This window comes from Erinaceus europaeus, chromosome 15 (assembly GCF_950295315.1).
Source record: "Erinaceus europaeus chromosome 15, mEriEur2.1, whole genome shotgun sequence".
NCBI classification, from domain to species: domain Eukaryota; kingdom Metazoa; phylum Chordata; class Mammalia; order Eulipotyphla; family Erinaceidae; genus Erinaceus; species Erinaceus europaeus.
Genome location: NC_080176.1, coordinates 24,871,198 through 24,891,334, shown reverse-complemented (window position 1 = coordinate 24,891,334; position 20,137 = coordinate 24,871,198). Strand labels below are relative to the sequence as shown.

Sequence of the window (20,137 nt, the reverse complement as noted above, 5' to 3'; positions counted from 1 at the left end):
TGGCATGGCATACAGACCTCTTAAAAAACCAGGAACTTAGAGAGTCGGGCTGTAGCGCAAAGCACAAGGACCGGCATAAGGATCCCGGTTCGAACCCTGGCTCCCCACCTGCAGGTGAGTCGCTTCACAAGCGGTGAAGCAGGTCTGCAGGTGTCTATCTTTCTCTCCTCCTCTTTGTCTTCCCCTCCTTTCTCCATTTCTCTCTGTCCTATCCAACAATGACAACAACAATAATAATAACTACAACAATAAAACAACAAGGGCAACAAAAGGGAATAAATAAAATAAATTAAAAAAAAAAAAAAGAAAACCAGGAACTTAAGATAGGGCCTCCCACTGTGTGTGAGCCACACTGGCTCTTTGGGAAAGAGCTAAGAGTTGATTTTGCACCTGACTTCACCAACTCTGAGAGGCTAAGACAGCCCTGCACTTCAGATACACACACCCTGATACATGAAGGCTCCTAAGGACCAGGGAAAGGCCAGGTCATTTGCTAAATCATAATCTCCAGGGGTCTCTGTCAAGAACTGGGTGGTGATGTGGTTCAAAATAGACTGAGTAATACAACTCTGAATTAAAGTCATTCAAAATAGACTGAGTAATACAACTCTGAATTAAAGTCATTACCATTTATCTTGTTTACAGTGGAAGAAAGCATTTCAGTAAAGCAGTATGATATTAAGAGGCACCAGAAGACAAATCACATTTTGCAATTACACAGTGTCCACAAATGACGTACTCAGCAACGAGAGTTGAAGGCTTATAGTCACGCTGCAGTGCAATCCATGCCAGGTGTGCAGTTTCAAGGATTTTAAGCAGAAAGGAACACCTCCAGTGATGATAAAATAACGCGTGCACACACACAATGACTAAACAGTTACAATGGCTACATCGCCTCCTTTTTGGAGAAATGCATTTAAAATACCCATGAGTATCTTTATTTTTCTGAATTGGCACTCTTTTGACAGACTGCTCCCCTCACAGAATCTCCAATTGGCATCCAGGACCCCAAGCACCTTTCAAATGACATAGACCTAGAGACAAAGAGGACAAAATAATCTGGGGACAAGAGGTAGATGGTGAATGCCTCTTGGGGCAAGAAACTGGCAGGCACAGACAGGTTAAAATCCCAGGTCCATAGTGGGGGTTGTATGTGGAAATGTTATGCATATACAAACTATTATATTTTACTGTTGACTGTAAACCATTAATCCCCCAATAAAGAAATTAAAAAAAAAAAAATCCCAGGTCCAGAAGTTTCATGGAAGCATCCACAGGCTACATGGGTGGTGGGGGGGGGGGTGTCTGAAAATCAAATACATTCACTACAACAGAAGCTCTGCCAAATCAGGGACTCTCCCTGTTTTTATTCACTGGTCTTTGATGGACGATTAAAGATGAGCCATGATAAATATTTGTGAAATGATAAGAGAAAACAATTTATATACAGTAACATCTGAAGAGGATATTAACACCAGTTCATCTCTCAAACTCACCTCATTAAATCTGTATGCGAGACTGTTTGTTAAAATACTCTCATGTTTATTCAGTTATCAACAACAAAATATTAATTTTCTAGCAGACTTGTGGGTAGTTGTTCTAGTACAGGAGAAATGGAAAGGGGACACTTTAGAGAGGAGGGTTGAGAGTAACAGAGACAAGTCAAGGAAAATAAGGCTTGGGATCTTAGGGCTGCCTGAGAGATTCCAAATGGGGAGAAAGAGCTAGGACCGAGCAGGCAGGGCAACCATGAGCAGAGCAGAGCACCTTCTCACACAGCACTTACTACCAGCCTGAGGACACTCAGGGTCATTAACAGTTCTGTGTGTCTTCCCAGTGCTAATTCACAAGCTCCGGAAAAACAAGGTCTTGTCTGTTTCATTCACCACTGAACATCCAGCACCAGGTGCATATTAGGTGCTCAATAAATAAATACTTCCTAAGCAGGAAGGGGGCAGACAGGGGTCAGAGCTAATGATCTTACAGGCAAGACAAAATCTGCAGAAAAAATAAGGTTCATGGGACCAGAGATATCTCACTGGGCAGTGCCTGGCCATGCACACAGCCCAGGTTCAAGTCCTAGTACCACACAGGAGATACCATAGCACCAAGTTCTGGTGTTATGGCATAACTCCCTCTTTCTCTGTTTAAATGAAAAAATCTGCACAGAAATGATAAAAATCACAGATGTGAGAGGCCCCAGTTCCTCAGAAAAAAAAAAAAGATAATGAGGTCAGAACTGCCCACACAGGGCATTCAGCCTTGTCCTCAGACTGTGCAAAAGACTCCTCAACCTGGAGAAACCTGGGCTAACGTTTCTCTAAGAGGTGGTAAGAAAATTACTAGCACTGCCTGGATAAGAGATGGTAGAAGCTGGGTCCTCCAGAAATCTTACCCAGGCCTTGCCCACCTCCCATGTCTGAGAACTGAATGAGAGGAAAAATGTGGGTCAAAGGGCCTTTCTGCACCCCACAACTCCTCCACACTTCAGCCCCAAGTCAAGAAGCCCTTTAGCGTAGAAAGACAAATGACTCTTCCCCTTGGTGGTCCAGGAAGGCCCATTTCTTCTCCAGCACCCTCCATCGCCTTGGGCAGGCACCTTCAAGGCACGGGGGCCTCCTGACGGTGTTGGGTCTTCTGGTGCCGGTTGAGGATGGACCTCTGGTTGAAGCTCCTGCCACATGCCGGGCAGTGGTAAGGCTTCTCTCCTGTGTGGATCCGCTGATGGCGGACCAGCCGCTCACCCTTGCTAAAGCACTTCCCACACACCTGGCAACCATAGGGCTTCTCCCCCGTGTGTGCCCGTCGGTGCACAGCCAGGTTGGCATTCCTGCTGAAGCTTTTGCCGCACTCGCATGTGTAGGGTTTCTCGCCAGTGTGAGTTCTCCTGTGTACCTGCAGGTGCTGCCTGCGGCTGAAGCTCTTCCAGCAGTCACCACACTTGTAGGGCTTCTCCCCCGTGTGGCTCCTCTGGTGCACCTCAAGGTGGTGGCGCTGGCTGAAAGTCTTCCAGCACTCGCCACACACGTAGGGCCTCTTGCCCAGGTGGGTGCGCTGGTGCTTCATGAGGTATTCACGGAGCGTGAAGCCTTTTCCACACTCCATGCAGCCATAGGATTTCTCCTCTTCATGGGTCCGCTGATGGCGGACAAGATTGGAGCTCCGGCTGAAGCCTTTGCCACACTCAGGGCACTGGAAAGGCTTCCAAAAGGAGCTATGGGGCTTGAGGTCCTCGGGCAGGGCAGGGAGGCCAGGCTGGGGGGGCAGTGGCCCAGTCACATTTCCCACAGAACTCCCCGCAGAGATCCCCTGCTCCTGCTCACAGGGTCTTCCCAGCTCAGGGCTCTGGAGCAGGGCTTCACCAAATCTCTCAGATGTCAGCCGTGCAAGCGCCCCCTTGAGGTCAGCCTGCTGGGTTTTGGTCTCCTTTTCTTTGCTCCCCATGCCTACAGGACAAAGGAGATACAGGCTGATTCTGTAGTTGCTATGAAGAGAACACTGTGTATGTTAGAACTTGGTGTCTAAGAATGTCCTGGTTAACGACTCCTTTTTTTCCTGTGACCAAGTTCAAAACATTTCACTACCACTGACCCAAGTCAGACTTCCTTTACTTCTTTCCATCTCTGCTATGAACTGAATGTTTACATCTCCTCCTATGTTCACAGGCTGAAACCCTAAGCCCCAGTGTGATACTATTAGGAAATAAGGTCTTTGAAATGTGACTGGGTGAGGCCACAAGGGTGGAGACCGCATGAAGGAATTAAAGAGATGAAATGTCCTCATCACAAAAAGAGAAGAGAAACTGGAACTCCCTCTTCGCACGCACACAGGGGTCATGTGAGCACAACCCCTCACACTGTCATAATGTAAGAGGAAAAGATATGAGAAAATGACACCAGCACTACCACCACCAGCAGCCACTGTAAGGACACCACAAGAAGAGGACCTTCGCCAATAGCCACCTCATTTGCTGACCCCTTGACAGCCTCCAGAACTGTGAGAAAGAAAAGCCCATTGTTCCAGCCACCAGTCTAGGTTGTATGTGATCATGCCAAACTCTGTGCCACAACCGTCTGCTTTAATGCCCTCCCACTTAACTTTACACTGATGCAGACTTTGACTTCGTTGAGGATATAATTCAGTGATGTCCTCTGAGAGATGCACCCTGACCACTCTGAACCTGTGGCTCTCTTCTAGACATATGTACTCAATTAGCACTTTGTTTGCCCTGCACTTACTCACAGGTGACCTCAGGGTAAACATGACTTCACATTTTGTGAGGTGTTTTGCTTTCCCCAGTGATCTGGATCCTCCTCCACTTTCTCAGCCTACCCAGACTACTCCCTCTCCCTAAATATCTTTACAAGTCTTTAGTCTCTGGGGAGCCTGTGCCAAGGGCAAACTTGGAAGGACAGTCCATGACCATATTTGAGCCCCATCTGCCATTCTCTTACCAAACTACCTTTTGGTGGCATCTACAAAAAATAAAAATGGGGGCAGGGGTAGATAGCATAATGGTTATGCAAAGAGACTCATGCCTGAGACTCCAAAGTCCCAGGTTCAATCCCCTGCACCACCATTAGCCAGAGCTGAACAATGCTCTGGTTAAAAAAAAAAAAACTAAAAATGGTCATGGATGCTGCTGAGTTACCTTGAGTCTTCCAAAAATCCTTCCCATGATCTATCTGCTACCCTCTAATTAACACAATTGTTTACAGAAAAACAAGAGGAAGGAGAGGAGAAAAGGAACTAAGGAACAAAGAAGCCAACAAAGAAAGGAGAAAAAGGAAAGGAGCACATAATGGAGCCAAGTCTTTTCTAGCAAGGCCATTAAAAGATAAAAAGAGAGAAGTCGGGCGGTAGCACAGCAGGTTAAGCTTACATGGCGTGAAGCGCAGGGACCGGCGTAAAGATCCTGGTTCGTGCTCCCAGCTCCCCACCTACGGGGGGTCGATTCATGAGCCATGAAGCAGGTCTGCAGGCATCTATCTTTCTCTCTCCCTCTCTGTCTCCTCTCCTCTCTCCATTTCTCTCTGTCCTATCCAACAACAATGACAACAGCAATAATAACTACAACCATAAAAACAAGGGCAACAAAAGGGAAAATAAATATATATATATATATATATATATATATTTTTTTTTTTTTTTTTAAAAAGACAAAAATAGGACATAAGATTCCCTCTGATCTGACAAGCAAGGACACAGCAGTTACCTCTGGTGTTTGTTTTGTTTTGTTTTTAGATTTTGTTCTTTCATGAAGGTTAAAGTATACAGAGCATAAGTGTAGAGCTCAGAGTTTTCAGAATGAGCACAATACAACAATGTAAACAGCATCTAGTCTAGTAGTAGTATCAATACTCAAAAGTCCCTCTCCCGCTGCCCCTAGCGCTGATAATCCCCCAGGCAACATGCCACCAAAATCCACGCTGTTGTAAAGGATGCTTGCCTGTCCTTGAACTTCCTGTGTCGATTCAGACCTTGAGGCTCAACTTTTTTAAATTTTTTTTATTTTACTTATTTTCCCTTTTGTTGCCCTTGTTGTCTTTTTTATTGTTGTTGTAACTGATGTTGTCACTATTAGATAGGACAGAAAGAAATGGAGACAGGAGGAGAAGACAGAGAAAGGGAAAGAAAGAAAGACACCGGGAGTTGGGCTGTAGCGCAGCGGGTTAAGCGCAGGTGGCGCAAAGCACAAGGACCGGCATAAGGATCCCGGTTCGAACCCCAGCTCCCCACCTGCAGGGGAGTTGCTTCACAGGCGGTGAAGCAGGTCTGCAGGTGTCTATCTTTCTCTCCTCCTCTCTGTCTTTCCCTCCTCTCTCCATTTCTCTCTGTCCTATCCAACAACGACAATAATAACTACAATAATAAAACAACAAGGGCAACAAAAGGGAATAAATAAATAAAATTTAAAAAATTAAAAAAAAAAAAAAAGAAAGAAAGACACCTACAGACCTGCTTCACCGCCTGTGACGCGACTCCCCTGCAGGTAGGGAGCCGGGGTCTCAAACTGGGATTCTTATGCCAGTCCTTGCGCTTTGCGCCACATGCGCTAAAGCCACTGCGCTACTGCCCAACTCCCAAGGCTCAACATTATGCCTGTGAAATTCACTCACTTTGTGGTGTGTGGATGTGGTCATACTACATGCTTTTTCACCCATGCACTGTTACACTGTGAGAACATTTTATAATTTGTTTACTAACTGGGAGTCCCAGTTTTGAGGTGTTATGACTAGTAAAATTAGAACTAAATGCAAGATGCCACTGGGCAGTGGCACACCTGGTTGAGTACACACATTACCATGTGCAAGGACCCAGGTTCAATCCCAATTCCCAACCTACAGGGGGTAAGTTTTACAAGTGGTGAAACAGTGTTACAGATGTCTCTGTCTCTCACCCTCTCTAGCTCTCATTTCTGCCTGTCTCTATCGAGTAAAAAAATAAAGTAAAATAAAAATAATAAAGGGGGGATCAGGTGGTGGCGCAGTGGGTTAAGCACACGTGGCGCAATGCGCAGGGACCGGCGTAAGGATCCCGGTTTGAGCCCCCGGCTCCCCACCAGCAGGGGAGTCGCTTCACAGGCAGTGAAGCAGGTCTGCAGGTGTCTATCTTTCTCTCCCCCTCTCTCTGTCTTCCCCTCCTCTCTCCGTTTCTCTCTGTCCTATCCAACAACAAAGCAACATCAACAATGGCAATAATAACCGCAACGAGGCTGCAACAACTAGGGCAACAAAAAGGGGGAAAAATGGCCTCCAGGAGCAGTGGATTCATGGTGCAGGCACCGAGCCCAGCAATAACCCTGGAGGAAAAAAAGGAAAAAATAAAAAAATAAAAAATAATAATAATAATAATAAAGGGGGGGTCGGACAGTGGCACAGTGGGTTAAGCGCATGTGGCGCAAAGCGCAGGGACTGGCGTAAGGATCCGGGTTCGAGCCCCCGGCTCCCCACCTGCAGGGGAGTCACTTCACAGGCAGTGAAGCAGGTGTCTATCTTTCTCTTCCCCTCTGTCTTCCCCTCCTCTCTCCATTTCTCTCTGTCCTATCCAACAACGAACATCAACAATGGCAATAATAATAACCACAACGAGGCTACAACAAGGGCAACAAAAAGGGGGGAAAAAAATTAAAAAATAATAATAATAAAGGGGAAAAAATAATAATAAAAGGGCCAGGCAGTGGTACACCCGGTTATGTGCACACACTACAGTGCACAAGGATCCACGTTCAAGCCCCTGGTCCCCACCTGTAGGGGAAAAGCTTTATGAATGGTGAAGTAGAGTTGCAGGTGTCTCTCTGTCTCTCTCTCCCCTCTCAATTTCTGTCTCTATTCAATTAAAAAATCTAAATAATAACAAAGATGAATAAATTTTAAAAACTAAACACAATGCATAAGCCTTACCTAGGCCCTGGAGAAATGAACCTGTATGGTGAATCCTACATATGATGTAACTGTTATTTTTAGGGTCCAATTTTACACAGCTATCTACTCAAGAGCACCAGCTATATGGGAATGAACCCTAGGAAAATCTCAAGTTGAAATAGATGGTATGGATAACATGCTCAGGAAGTTGGTCTTCATCCTACCCAGCAGGACCTTCACCACACTGTTATCTAAAAAAAGGCCTAGCAAAGTGTGTGAGTACAGATATCCAGTTAGAGCCTCTAAAACAGTCAGAAATGGCAAAGAGGATGTCAAAACCCTCCGAGAGCAGGCAGGCAAAATGCAGACCCCACACAGTGGCATCAAGGGCAGAGCGATATCCACAACAGGGACAGGAACTTACTTAATGCATCCCAGTGTCAAGCACACACACACTTGTACCGAAGTCTCCTAAGTGCACTCCTCTGGTGTCCTGCACACCACTCACCATTATTAATTACAGGCACATGGGCCCTGCTTCTCAACTCTTAAATTCATACAGCTAAGCAATATATATTTATGGTTTTATTATTATTATTTCATTAAAGAGGTCAGCTGAGAGAGGTCAGAGCTCTCCTCTACATATGTCCTGCTGAGGATTAGATCCAGAGTCTCACATATGCAAGTCCTGCACTCTTACACTAAGCTACCTCCCCAGCCAAAAACATCTTTATTTTAATTTATTTTTTATTATCTTTAATTATTGGATAGAAACAGCCCAGAAATCAATAGGGAAGGGGGAGACAGAGAGGGAGAGAGAGAGAGACAACCTGCAGTACAGCTTCACCACTCATGAAGCTTTCCCCTGCAGGTGGAAACAGGGGACTTGAACCTGGATCCTTGCACATTGTAACATGCACTCAACCAGGTGCACCACCACCCGGCCCCCAAGCATCTTTATTTTAAACTCTTCCTAGTGACTGGCACAATGTTGGCCCATCACAAGTGTCAAATAAGTATCTCTTGGTAAGTAAATAGTTACTCATAAAGAGTAACTATTTATTCAGTAAACATGTGCTGGGTAGAGCACATGTTACAATGTGTAAGGATCCAGGTTCAAGCCCCAGCCCCCGCATACAGGCAGTGATGCAGTGCTGCAGATATCTCTCTTTCTCTCTCCCTACCTCCCTCTTCCCTCTCAACTTTTGTATCCATCCAATAAGTAAAAAATAATAATAATAGTTTGTTGTTGGTTTTTTTTAATTGCTTGATTGGGCTGGAGTGATAGCATAGTGGTAACACAGTAAGTTTTTCACACCTGAGGCACCAAAATTCCCAGGTCCTAAATTCAGCCCCTAACACCACCATAATCCAGCAGTGCTCTGATTTCTTTGTATCTCTTTCTCAATAAAATTAAGTTAAATTAAATTAAAATAAAATGACTGAGATGCCCACGATAGGGCAGTTTCTCCTATGTCCTGGTGGGCATCTAAGACTCTCATTCATCTCTTTCAAGATGAGGAAATGTCAGGTAGGCTAAGGACATCTGAGTGGTCAGAACTCAGAAGTGGTGAAAGGAAGAGGGAGAGAATTGGTGGGAACAAAGGAGAGGGCCATTCCAACCAGGATTATTTTCCTCTCCTCACTCTTCTCCCTATTCAGTCCAGAGATTCCCCACACTGCTCTCACCTCAGGCAGTCTCCAAGCCCTGCAGTGCCCCCTGCTGGCTTCCCAGTGAGCTCTCACCTTGCAGTTCCCTGGGCTCACTAGACCCTCTCCTCTTCTTCCTCTTACTGCTGTTGCTCTTATGAGCTTCTTTCCTAGAACTTCTTTCCAGCTACACACCCAGGTGAACTTGAGACAGACAGGCAAGACTCTGCTTGCTCTCATACGATCAGACCAACCACTCCCCATTTCTGTGTGCTCTGAAGGTTTCACGTCTTAGTATCTTCCCCACACAAAGCATCTATGGTAGGGTCTGTCCTAGGTGGAGGTACTCAAGAAGCACAAGATTCAGCCTTTGAAGCATAGGCTGCCTTCCTTTCTCCTGCCATCAAGTCCTCAGCAGCCATAAATCACACTAGTCAGAAAACCAGTTCACGAGAGCCTGTTGTCCTCCTCTCCAGAGAAATGCACTAGCGGGGCCATGTGCTGGTGTACCTGATTGAGAATATGTTACAATGTGCAAAGACCCAGGTTCAAGCCCCTAGTCCCCACCTGTAGAAGGAAAGCTTCACAAGTGGTGAAGCAGTGCTGCAGGTGTCTGTCTCTCTTCCTCTCTATCGCTCCCTTCCTCTCAATTTCTGGCTATCTCTATCAAATAAAAAGAAAAAGAAATGTACTAACTAGCTGCTTACACACCTCAACCATCCTCTTTCCTTAGGCCCATGAAACCCACCTGCCATGAAACCTGCCATGAAACCCCTCACCTGCCATGAAACTCACCTGCCATGAAACCCCTTCCTGTATCAGTAGCATCAGGTTCTTAATATGGGCTAGGGCAAGAGCCCCAATAAGCAGCTCAAAACACCTTCATTTCATACCTGTGGGAAGGAAACAGCCTTACCTGGAGATGCAATCCTGCAGTCCTGTGGTTCTACATACTCCCCAAAGCAGTCTATCTGGGCTGGGGTTACTTGTCTCCATTCCTCCTCAGGGAAGGCCAAGGCCATGTCTTTAAATGGTCCCAATGCCTATAACAACAGGAAACTGCTATGAGTATAAAAATAACACCCCACCCCCACCCCCAGCAGAAGGTGTCTAAAAGCAGAAGAGAACACCAGGGACAACATTCTCGGGATAGCAAGAAGACAGAAGGAATTAGGACTCCAGGTGTCGAGTGTGGAAGTACCTCCCTCTTGAAAGCTCAAAGTCAGGGAAGTAATAGGTTTGTATAAATCACTGTATATCTGACTCTGCAGCAGGTACTGAGCCCTTTTCAAACATGTTGATTCAATCCGCCAGTCTCAAGAGCCTGGAGTTCTATGTATTCTCCATATGTAGAAGGGACTTCATTCAGAGGCCAGGAAACATGTAGGCAGGCCCCATGTTAAGAACAATGCCATGTTTGGGCTGGTAAAATAGCTCATTTGACTATCATGCTGCGGGGAGGGATAGGTAGCAGACCTGCAGACCTGCTTCATCACTTGTGAAGCAACTCCCCTGCAGGTGGGGAGTCGGGGGCTCAAACTGGGATCTTTCTGCCTGTCCTTTCACTTAACCTGCTGCGCTACTGCCTGACTCCCTCAGGTGTGGTTTTATGCCTGCATTGGCTCCTGTTCTGTGTCTAGAGGAGAGGAAGAATGACAGCAGGCTTTTAAAATTTGGTGAGACCCTCCCCTTTTACTATGGCAGTGCTTTATGGTGTCATGGAAGATAAAGTGCATTTGGACATGCCATTGGCCCTTTTTTTTTTTTTTTTTTTTTTTAAGATAGTGACAGTGAGTGAGTGAAAGAGACCACAGCATTAAAGCTTCCTTCAGTGTAGTGGGGAGTGGGCTCAAACCTGGGTCACACACATGACAAAGCAGCATGATATTCAGTTTTTTGTTTTTGTTTTTCTTTTTTTACCAGAGCACTGCTCAGCTCTGGCTTATGGTGGTTCAGGGGATTGAACCTGGGATATTGAAGCCTCAGGCAAGAGGATCTCTTTGCATAATCATTATGCTATCTACCCACCACCCCCATCTCATGATTCTCAGACTCAAATTGGAGAAAGAAAATCCTAGAGAGGTTCAATTCAAATTAAGACCAAAAGGTGATGGGAAAACACATGCTGTCATGCCCACAAACCAGGAAGGGAGGTTCAACTTGTTCAACTTGGAGGATGGATCTGCTGCGCAGAAAAATCCTGGGGAGGGTGAACCTAACTCAGAGCAGCAGATGCTCCCTGCACAGCAGAGGCACAGCTCACCTGGGGTCCAGCTGGAAGGAACCCAGCTGCCATGTCTTGCTCTCTGGTGCTCACTGGGGGGAGGCCAGGGCCAGCCTGAAGGATTGGCAGAGCTGAGCAAGGGAAAGAAGCACAGAAGGATTAGTGCTATCATGCAGTTAGCATATCTGAGCTGTCCACTGCTAGACACACAGAAGACCAGAAACCATAAGGAGACTCCACAATCTGGGAATAGCCCCTCTGGCATTTAAACAAGATAGTCACGTCGTTTTCAAGGATATAACTGGTTTGCCCACTTAAAAGGTAACGTTCCACACTTGCCATATATGTCCTTGAGATTTCTAGAAGGGATGTGAAGGAAAGGAGGAGAAAAGAAATAATGAGAGCAGAATAATTCCTGCAGAAATCAGAGTCAAAGCAAGAAAACAACATTACACATCTGTTTTGCTACTAAAGGCAAGAGAAACTAGTCAGGGAAACTCAAAATTATACCTCACGGGTAATTTCCTTTATCAACTGCTGAGTTTGCAAAGGAAAGGGATAGGAGCAAGGGACCACAAAGCATGGTTTTCTGTGCCTTCACTTCTGCACTGTTATGGCTTACCCTGTTCCTGGAATGCCTGTGTCCCACCTCCGGGGTCCTGACTGAGCTGCTCCTCAGTGCCTTGGTGGAGGCCTTGAACCCCTTCCCCAGAGGCCATCCCCCACTCGGGCTTGACTTCCACTGGACCCAGGTGGACAGCTGGTTCCCAAGGACCTCTGCAAAGTGCCGCCGCTTCCTGCTGCTCCCCCTGCTCGTGGCATGGAACCTATGAACAGACACAAAAGTCCATCAGTAGGAGGCCCAGAGAAGGCTGGCAGGAAGGAAATTAAAACCTGCAAAGAGGACAGGGGTAAATAGCATAATGGTTATGCAAAGAGACTCTCATACCTGAGGCTCCCATGTCCCAAGTTCAATCCCCTGCACCACCATAAACCAGAGCTGAGCAGTGCTCTGGTAAAAAAAAGAAAAAAGAAAAAGAAAAAGAAAAAACCTGCAAAGAAAACCGAGAAAAGACTATTCCAACTGCAGAGAAGGAGGAGCAAATGCTAGCTCAGCTTTTCCAAGGACACCATGAGAAGGTGGGTAAAGACAGTGTGGGGAGGGGGCGCACATTACAATGCACAAGGACCCAGGTTTAAGCCCCCAGTCCCTACCTGCAGGGGGAAAGCTTCACAAGTGGTGAAGCAGAGCTGCAGATGTCTCTGTCTCTCTCCCTATCGCCCCTTCCTCTCCATTTTCTGTCTATCAAATAGGCAAAAATAATTTTAAAAAATGTAAAAAAAAAAAAAAAAAGACAGTAAAGGTCCCTTTATCGGGTTCTGAGCAACTTTTATCTCCCCATGCCATTTGGCAAGTGGCTCATCTGCCTGCCTCAACACTGACCATATTCCACTGTGGATAACACCACAGAGAGCCTAAATTTTGTATATAAAGTCTGTAGTATTTTCAGAAGATGAATCAGCCAAAGGGAGAGGGAAAAAAAGCCGCCCTGAAAATAGCATGGAAAACAAAAACAAGGCACTTTCAGGTCCAATTTCAAGCTCCTGAGTTGGAAGTAAATAGGAGAAACAATTTCCTCAAGAAGATATAGGCACTCCTTTTTTTTTTTTTAAGAATTTATTTATTTATTCATGAGAAAGATAGGAGGCGAGAAAGAACCAGCCATCACTCTGGTACATGTGCTGCCGGGGATCAAACTCCTGACCTCATGCTTGAGAGTCTAGTGCCTTAGCCACTGCGCCACCTCCCGGACCACAGCACTCCTTATTTTAGTGCACCTCACTTCACAGCGCATCACGGAGATGGCAGTGCTGCATCAAGCAAGTCTATCTACTGCTCCCATATTTCTAACAGCACAAGCTAATTTCCTGCCTCTAAGTTATACTTAACTAAAGTCTATGCATTGGCTTCAGACATGTTATTCCACACTTTACAGACTGCAGCATGGTGCAAATACAGCCTTTTTATGCACTAGAGAACAACAAAAACATTGTGTGACTTGTTTTATTTCAATATTTGCTCTATCGTAAGGTTCTGGAACCAAATCCACAACTTCTCCAAGGTATGTCCATACAGCAAGTCAGGGTGAAGGCAGCGGGAAAAGGAGCATAAAGTAGAAAGTAAGTCACCTGTAAGTCAGACATTCAGTTTGCTCTCTTCTTTCCCAGCCAACAACTGAGTCACCATAAGCGAGACAGAGATGTGGCCAGAGTCCCAAGGAAGCATCTGAACTGTCGTTACTTGGCATCACCTGAACAACCCCACACAGCCACTATGTGGCATTTGAGCTGACACCCCAAACCTGGAAATGGCATTGTAACAGATACCTCTTCTTGGGAAGAATAATTTTTTGATGGAAGTATTTATACTCCAATAGGCATCTCTGCCATTCACAGTCTACAGTGAATCTGAGATTGACCACAGCTCTTCCTTTGAGCCCAAGGCTCACTGGGAGAAATATAGCCAGGTCTCTAATAAAAAAAAAAATTTTTTTTTTAATTAAAAAGCTGAAGGCCCTCCAACAAGTCCTGTATCTCTCTGGGAATGACTTTTCTTGCTGAATATCCTACTGGCCTCAGGTGGAGGTAGACAGCATAATGGTTATGCAAAGAGACTCTCAAGCCTGAGACTCCAAAATTCCAAGTTCAGTCCCCGAAACCACCATAAGTCAGAAATGAGCACTGCTCTGGTGAAAAAACAAAAAAAAAATTATACTGGCCTCCAAAAGTACCACAGGGATTCTAAGGACAGAAGAGGAAGACTAGACCCCACCCTCACTTCCACGACTTCCTATGCCTTTCCCTTCATGAACTCGGATGCCCCTTCTCACCCACCGCCTTGGCCTCCACAGGTCTCTCTGTGAAGTCCTCCACCATGGCAGCCAGGGACTTGCTGCTGTCCAGACCGTGCTCCCGAATCCAGGCATAGAATTCCCGAGGCAGGATGCTTAGGAACTGCTCCAGAACCAGCAGCTCCAGGATCTGCTCCTTGGTGTGCAGCTCAGGCCGCAGCCAGCGGCAACAGAGTTCCTGGAGCTGGCTGAGGGCTTCTTGGGGGCCAGCTGCCTCCTGATAGCGGAACTGCCGGAACCTCAGGCGGAAAGTCTCTGGACTGGGGTCCTCCTGGCCCCTGCCCCAAAGCAACTCTTTCTCCAGTTTGACCACTGGAATACCCATCTGCTGCTGGGGAGCTTCTGCCATGCCCAGTTGGTCTTTAAGCATCTTCATGCTCCCTCCCTGAAGCAAAAAGTCTGCTGGAAAGACCAAGCAAAGATGCACTATTAATTAGTGCATTCTAGACAAAACCTGGAGGACAAAAATTACTCTGCAGGTCCCAGAACAAACCTCAGTAACAATTAAGAACCTTGCTCTAGTCAACAATTCGTTTGGCTTTATATGTTAACTCTTTTTTCAGGTTCCAGATGCTAACATGATGCCAACTGGATTTCCCTGGGCAGACGACCTCACCAATGTGTCCTGGAGCCCTATTTCCCCAGAGGCAGCCCCCGCCCCAGTAGGGGAAGAGAGAGATAGGCTGGGAGTATGGTTGACCTGCCAAAGCCCATGTTCAGCGGGGAAGCAATTACAGAAGCCAGACCTCCCTACCTTCTGCACCCGATAATGACCCTCGGTCCATATTCCCAGAGGGTTAAAGAATAGGAAAGTGGGGGTCGGGCGGTGGCGCAGTGGGTTAAGCGCATGTGGTGCAAAGCGCAGGGACCAGTGTAAGGATCCCGGTTCGAGCCCCCAGCTCCCCACCTGCAGGGGAGTCGCTTCACAGGCGGTGAAGCAGGTCTGCAGGTGTCTATCTTTCTCTCCCCTTCTGTCTTCCCCTCCTCTCTCCATTTCTCTCTGTCCTATCCAACAACGAATTGCGTCAACAAGGGCAATAATAATAACCACAACGAAGCTACAACAAGGGCAACAAAAGGGGGGAATAAATGGCCTCCTGGAGCGGTGGATTCATGGTGCAGGCACCGAGCCCAGCAATAACCCTGGAGGAGGAAAAAAAAAAAAGAATAGGAAAGTTATCAGGAGAGGGGATGGGATACGGAGTTCTGGTGGTGGGAATTATGTGGACTTGTACCCCTCTTATCCTATGGTTTTGTCAGAGTTTCCTTTTTATAAATAAATATATATATATATATCTTTAAAAAAAACTTGCTCTTTTTTTCTTTTTAAATTTCACTGGTGGGTGCGGGGTGGGGGGAGTGGCCAGCACAGGTTTTACAAAGGTCACCATGCCTGTAGTGGTCAGCAGAGTAACAGATCAGAAGGGACAAAATATGAAGTAGCACTAACCATGAGCCGAGCCGGAGCTGAGAGTGGCTTGAGTCAAGGTGGTGTCACAGCAGCAAACAGCATCAGGTCACATCTCATAAGCAAAACCAGTAGACTTGCTAGCAGCTTGGACAGGCTGGTGGGCTCAGCCTAAGGAAAACAGCAGGACAGCATTATGTAATGTCACCAGAAATACACCAATCACCATCATCATCATAACTGACAACAAAGGTAGGAAATCCTGTGAAACTTCAGCACTTAGAACACATGAAGTACACACTCTCATCTAGAATTCATGATAACTCTACTCCCCCTCCTGGTCACATGAAGAAATGAAAGACATTCAAGAGGTCTGCCTCCCATAATACACACCCCAGAGAGGAACCCTGGGAGTGAAAAAGAAAGGTCAATGATAGTCCAAGTCCTCGTGAGAACGAAAGGGCTGCAAGACCAAGGAGACAGCTCAGCAGGCAGACAAGAGGGCCTGCGCTTGAGGCACCTACTTTGATGCCTTTGAGGCTTCTCTCACATATTAAATTTTTCTTGTTATTTATTGGATAGAGACAGAAACTGAGAGGGGAGGGGGAGAGGGAGAGAGGGAGAAAGGAGAGAGAGAGCTGCAGCACTGCTTTATCACTTGTGAAGCTTCCCCCCTGTAGGTGGGGACCAGGGACTTGGAACCAGGTCCTTGTGCAGTGTAACATGTGCACCAGGTGTGCCACCACCCAGTCTCCTAATTTTTTTTATATATTTATTTATTTATTACTTTTTTTTTTTTTTTTTTTTTACCAGAGCACTGTTCAGCTCTGGCTTATGGTGGTGCGGGGGACTGAACCTGGGACTCTGGAACCTCAGACATGAGAGTCTGTTTGCATAACCATTATGCTGTCTACCCTCCACCCTTCCTAATTTTTTTTTCTCTCTTTTACCAGAGCAATGCTCAGCTCTGGTTTATAGTATAGAGGGCTGAGCCTCAGACTTTGCCATGAGTCTTTCTGCATAACAATTATACTATCTCCGTCAATAAATTAATATTTAAAGCTCTACTAATTGACACAAGAGAGAAAGAAGGTGAGAGAACCAGAGCTTCACTCTGGCACATAGTATGTCAGGTGTTAAACTCAGGTACTTCACAATTTTAAGTCAAATGCTTTAGACTTAGCCATTGCACCACCTTGCAGGCCACAAAAATAGATGTTAAAGGTAGTGGGGGAGCAGCAGTACACCTAGTGAAATACTCACATTACAGTGCAGAAGGACCCAGGTTCAATCCCCTGGTCACCACCTGCAAAGAAAAAGCTTCACAAGTAGTGAAACAGGGCTGCAAGAGTCTTTCTCGTTTCCTCTCAATCTCCCACTCCACTCTTAAATTTCTTTCACCGTCTGTGAAGCAACTCCCCTACATGTGGGGAGCCAGGGGCTCGAACCGGGATCCTTACGCTGTTCCTTGTGCTTTGCGCCACCTGTGCTTAACCCACTGCGCTACCACCGACTCCCTCATTTCTTTTTAATGAAAGAGAGATTCAGAGAGAGCAGGAGAGAGACATACATACAGACAGAGACAGACCGGAGCCCTGCTCAGCTCTGGCTGATGGCAGTGCTGGGAACTGAACCAGAGACCTCTGAGGCTCAAGCAGGAAAATCCTTTGCAGAACCATTATGCTGTCTCTCCCCAGCTCCAGCTAGATATTTATTTCCATCCTTCTCTTCCTTTTATATTTTATTATTTACTTATCTCTATTTTTCTGTTGACTTTTTTTCCCACCAGAGTTATAGCTGGGGGTCAGTGCCTGTATGACAAACCCAATGCTCCCAGCAGTAATTTGTTGTTGTTGTTCCTTTTTCTTTTCATTTGATAGGACAGAGAGAATTTGAGAGAGAGGGGGGAGAGAAAGACACCTCCAGACCTGCTTCATTACTCATGCAGCTCTCCCCAGCCCCACCCAACAGATAAGGACTCGGAACTTGAACTCCGGTCCTTGCGCATGGTGACCTGTGTGCTCTACTGAGTTCACCACCACCTGGTCTCTACTTATTTTTAATGAAAGAGAGCTACAGTGAGAAAGATACAGAGCCCTGCTCAGCTCTGGCTGCTGCTGGGGACTGACTCTGGGATGTCAGAGCCTCAGCCAGGAGAGTTTTTTTGCAGAACCAGGATGCTGTCAGGCCTTCCACCTCTGCATCCCATAAAGAATTTTGGTGGGGCTGGATGATGGCACACCTGGTTGAGCACACATGTTGCAATGCTCAAGGACCTGGGTCCGAGCCCTGGTCCCCACCTGCGGGGGAAAGCTTTGCGAGTGGTGAAACAGTGCTGCAGGTGTTTTTCTCTCTCTTTTCTTTTTTTTTAAGATTTTATTTATTTATTTATGAGAAATATAGGGAAAGAGAGGGAGAAAAAGAATGAGACATCACTCCGGTACATGTGCTGCTGGGAAATGGACCTGGGACCTCCTGTTTGAGGGTCCAATGCTTTATCTCCCACTGCACCATCTCCCGGATCACTCTCTCCCTCTCTGTCACCCTCTTCTCTCTTGATTTCCAGCTGTCTCTATCCAACAAATAAATAAAGATAATACCAAGAATCTTGGTCCATACTCCCAGAGGGATAAACAAATGGAAGTTTACAACGGAGAGGATGGGACACAGAACTGTGAGAGAAGGTGGGAATTATATGGACTTGTACCCCTGTTATCTCACAATGTTGCACATCATTATTAAATCACAAATAATTTTAATTATTACTGTTATTATTGTCATTATAATTAAAATTATTTTAGCAGACCCCTACCCAGCTCTGGCTGATGGTGGTGCTGGGGATTGAACCTGGGACCTCAGGGCCTCTGGCAGGAGAGGCTTTTGCAAAACCACGATGCTGTCTCCCCTGCCCTTGTTTGTTTATTTACGAGCCAATTTCATTTATTTCAATGAGAGAGATACAGAGAGCCCAGAGCCCCGCTCAGCTCTGGCTGATGGTGGTGCTGAGGCTTGAACCCTTGGCTCCCTCCAGCAGGAGAGTCTTTCTGAACCACTGTGCTGTGCTGTCCCCGCACTGAGGTTTTCTTCTTTCTCTCCCCGCCCCAACCCCTTTCGGCCAGAGGGTGAGACAGAGACACCAGGCTAGGCGCACAAGTTACGGGCGCGGGAGGGAAAATCTCAGTGGAGGCGCCCCGCACACACATTCCGCAGAGGGTATGCGCCACCAGGCTCCAGGCCCCGGGTTCACGACCCCGGCCCCCACCTACGAGGGGGGGGGGGTCGTGCAGCAGGGCTGCAGGTAGCTCTCTGTCTCTCTCCCCTCACGATTTCTGGCTGTCTCTAGCCAATAAATGAAGATAATAAGATACCAAAAAAATGAAAATGTTACACAAAGAGAGAAAGAGGGAGAGTTGGGGGGGTGACCCGCAGCCCTGCTCCACCGCTCGCGCAGCCTCTCCCCTGCAGGTGAGGGCCGGGGGCGCGAACTCGGGTCCCTGCGCGCGGTGGCGCGTGCGCTCTGCCGGGGCCGCCCCCACTGAGATTCTCCGTCCCGCGCCTGTCCGCCAGGGTTCAGGCGCCCCGAGCGCGTCTTCTCCTCAGGCCGAGCTCCGGCTCCAGGTCCCCGCCGGGCCCTGCCTGACTGGGTTGGGGCAGCGTCGTCCCCCGCAGCCCCGGACCACCCCCTCCGAGACGAGCCACGCCACCCCCCAAAGCAGCGACCCCCGGTCCGCTCCAGCCCTCCGCCCAACCCCGTCCCAGCGCCGTCCCAGCGCCTCGGGCTCACCTAGCTCTTCACACGACGCAGGGCTCCACCGACCGGAAGCGGGCTGCGACTTCTGTCAGACAGGTGCACACGGGAAAAGGGTCACTTCCGCTTCCCCTCTAGGCCGCCCGGAGGTGGCTGCGTCTCGATGGTCGCGGTCACGAGCTCTGCAGGCTCCTTGCTGCCGCGGGAGCCCAGCGCGGGGCCTTCGCACCTTCCACCTCCCCAGGCCGCAGCCACGCATTCTAGGGTTCTATTCCTATTTATCGTCTCTTTTAAAAAGTCATTTTAGGGGGCCGGGTGGTGCCACACCTGGTTGAACGCACATGTGACCATGCACAAGGACCCGGGATCGAGCCCCCTCCCCCCGTCCCCGTCCCCACCTGCATGAAGGAAGGTTTGCGAGTGGTGAAGCAGGTCTGCAGGTGTCTTTCTCTCCCCCTCTGTCTTCCCCTCCTGTGTCCATTTCTCTCTGTCCTATCCAACAACATCAATAACAACAACAAATAACTTCAACAATAAAAAAAACAAGGGCAACAAAAGGGAATAAATATTTTAAAATATACATATAGTAGTCCAGGAGGTGACGCAGTGGCCAAGGCACTAGACTCTCAAGCATGAGGTCTGGAGTTCAATCCCTGGCAGCACATATACCAGAGTGATGTCTGGTTCTTTCTCTCTCTCCCCTTTCTCATAAATAAATAAAATCTTTAAATCTATATATTATTTATTTTGTTTACAGAGCACTGCTCAGCTCTGGTTCATGGTGGTGTGGGGGATTAGACCTGGGACTTTGGAGCCTCAGGCAGGAGAATC

General features: G+C 47.2%; 1 protein-coding gene across 6 annotated transcripts; it reads right to left on the bottom strand.

Moving 5' to 3' along the window:
* Window positions 1-614: 614 nt before the first annotated feature.
* ZSCAN25 (zinc finger and SCAN domain containing 25) lies at window positions 615-19,825 on the bottom strand. Of its 6 annotated transcripts, XM_060173343.1 has the most exons (9): window positions 19,343-19,825; window positions 15,601-15,729; window positions 14,134-14,552; window positions 12,188-12,250; window positions 11,861-12,065; window positions 11,278-11,369; window positions 9,931-10,057; window positions 2,770-3,446; window positions 615-1,034 (listed from the first exon to the last, which is right to left on the bottom strand). In XM_060173343.1, exons 3-9 carry the CDS (start codon window positions 14,524-14,526, stop codon window positions 1,020-1,022), a joined length of 1,572 nt encoding a protein of 523 aa, XP_060029326.1. In that variant the 5' UTR covers window positions 14,527-14,552; window positions 15,601-15,729; window positions 19,343-19,825; the 3' UTR covers window positions 615-1,019. The 6 variants fall into 6 exon arrangements, with proteins under 6 accessions (XP_060029326.1, XP_060029322.1, XP_060029323.1 ...); XM_060173339.1 differs by having other exon boundaries at window positions 615-3,446; window positions 19,343-19,823; XM_060173340.1 differs by having other exon boundaries at window positions 615-3,446; window positions 14,134-14,549; window positions 19,343-19,823.
* Between the last annotated feature and the right edge of the window lie 312 nt (window positions 19,826-20,137).

Excerpts from the sequence above, each read along its gene's own strand:
- ZSCAN25 (XM_060173339.1), bottom strand. The coding sequence starts at position 14,526 with ATGAAGATGCTTAAAGACCAACTGGGCATGGCAGAAGCTCCCCAGCAG. Across the intron at positions 12,251-14,133 it reads GACCTGTGGAGGCCAAGGCG|AGCACTGCTCAGCTCTGGTT; the intron begins GTGGGTGAGAAG and ends TTTTTTTACCAG. Across the intron at positions 10,058-11,277 it reads TCCTTCCAGCTGGACCCCAG|GCATTGGGACCATTTAAAGA; the intron begins GTGAGCTGTGCC and ends CTGTTGTTATAG.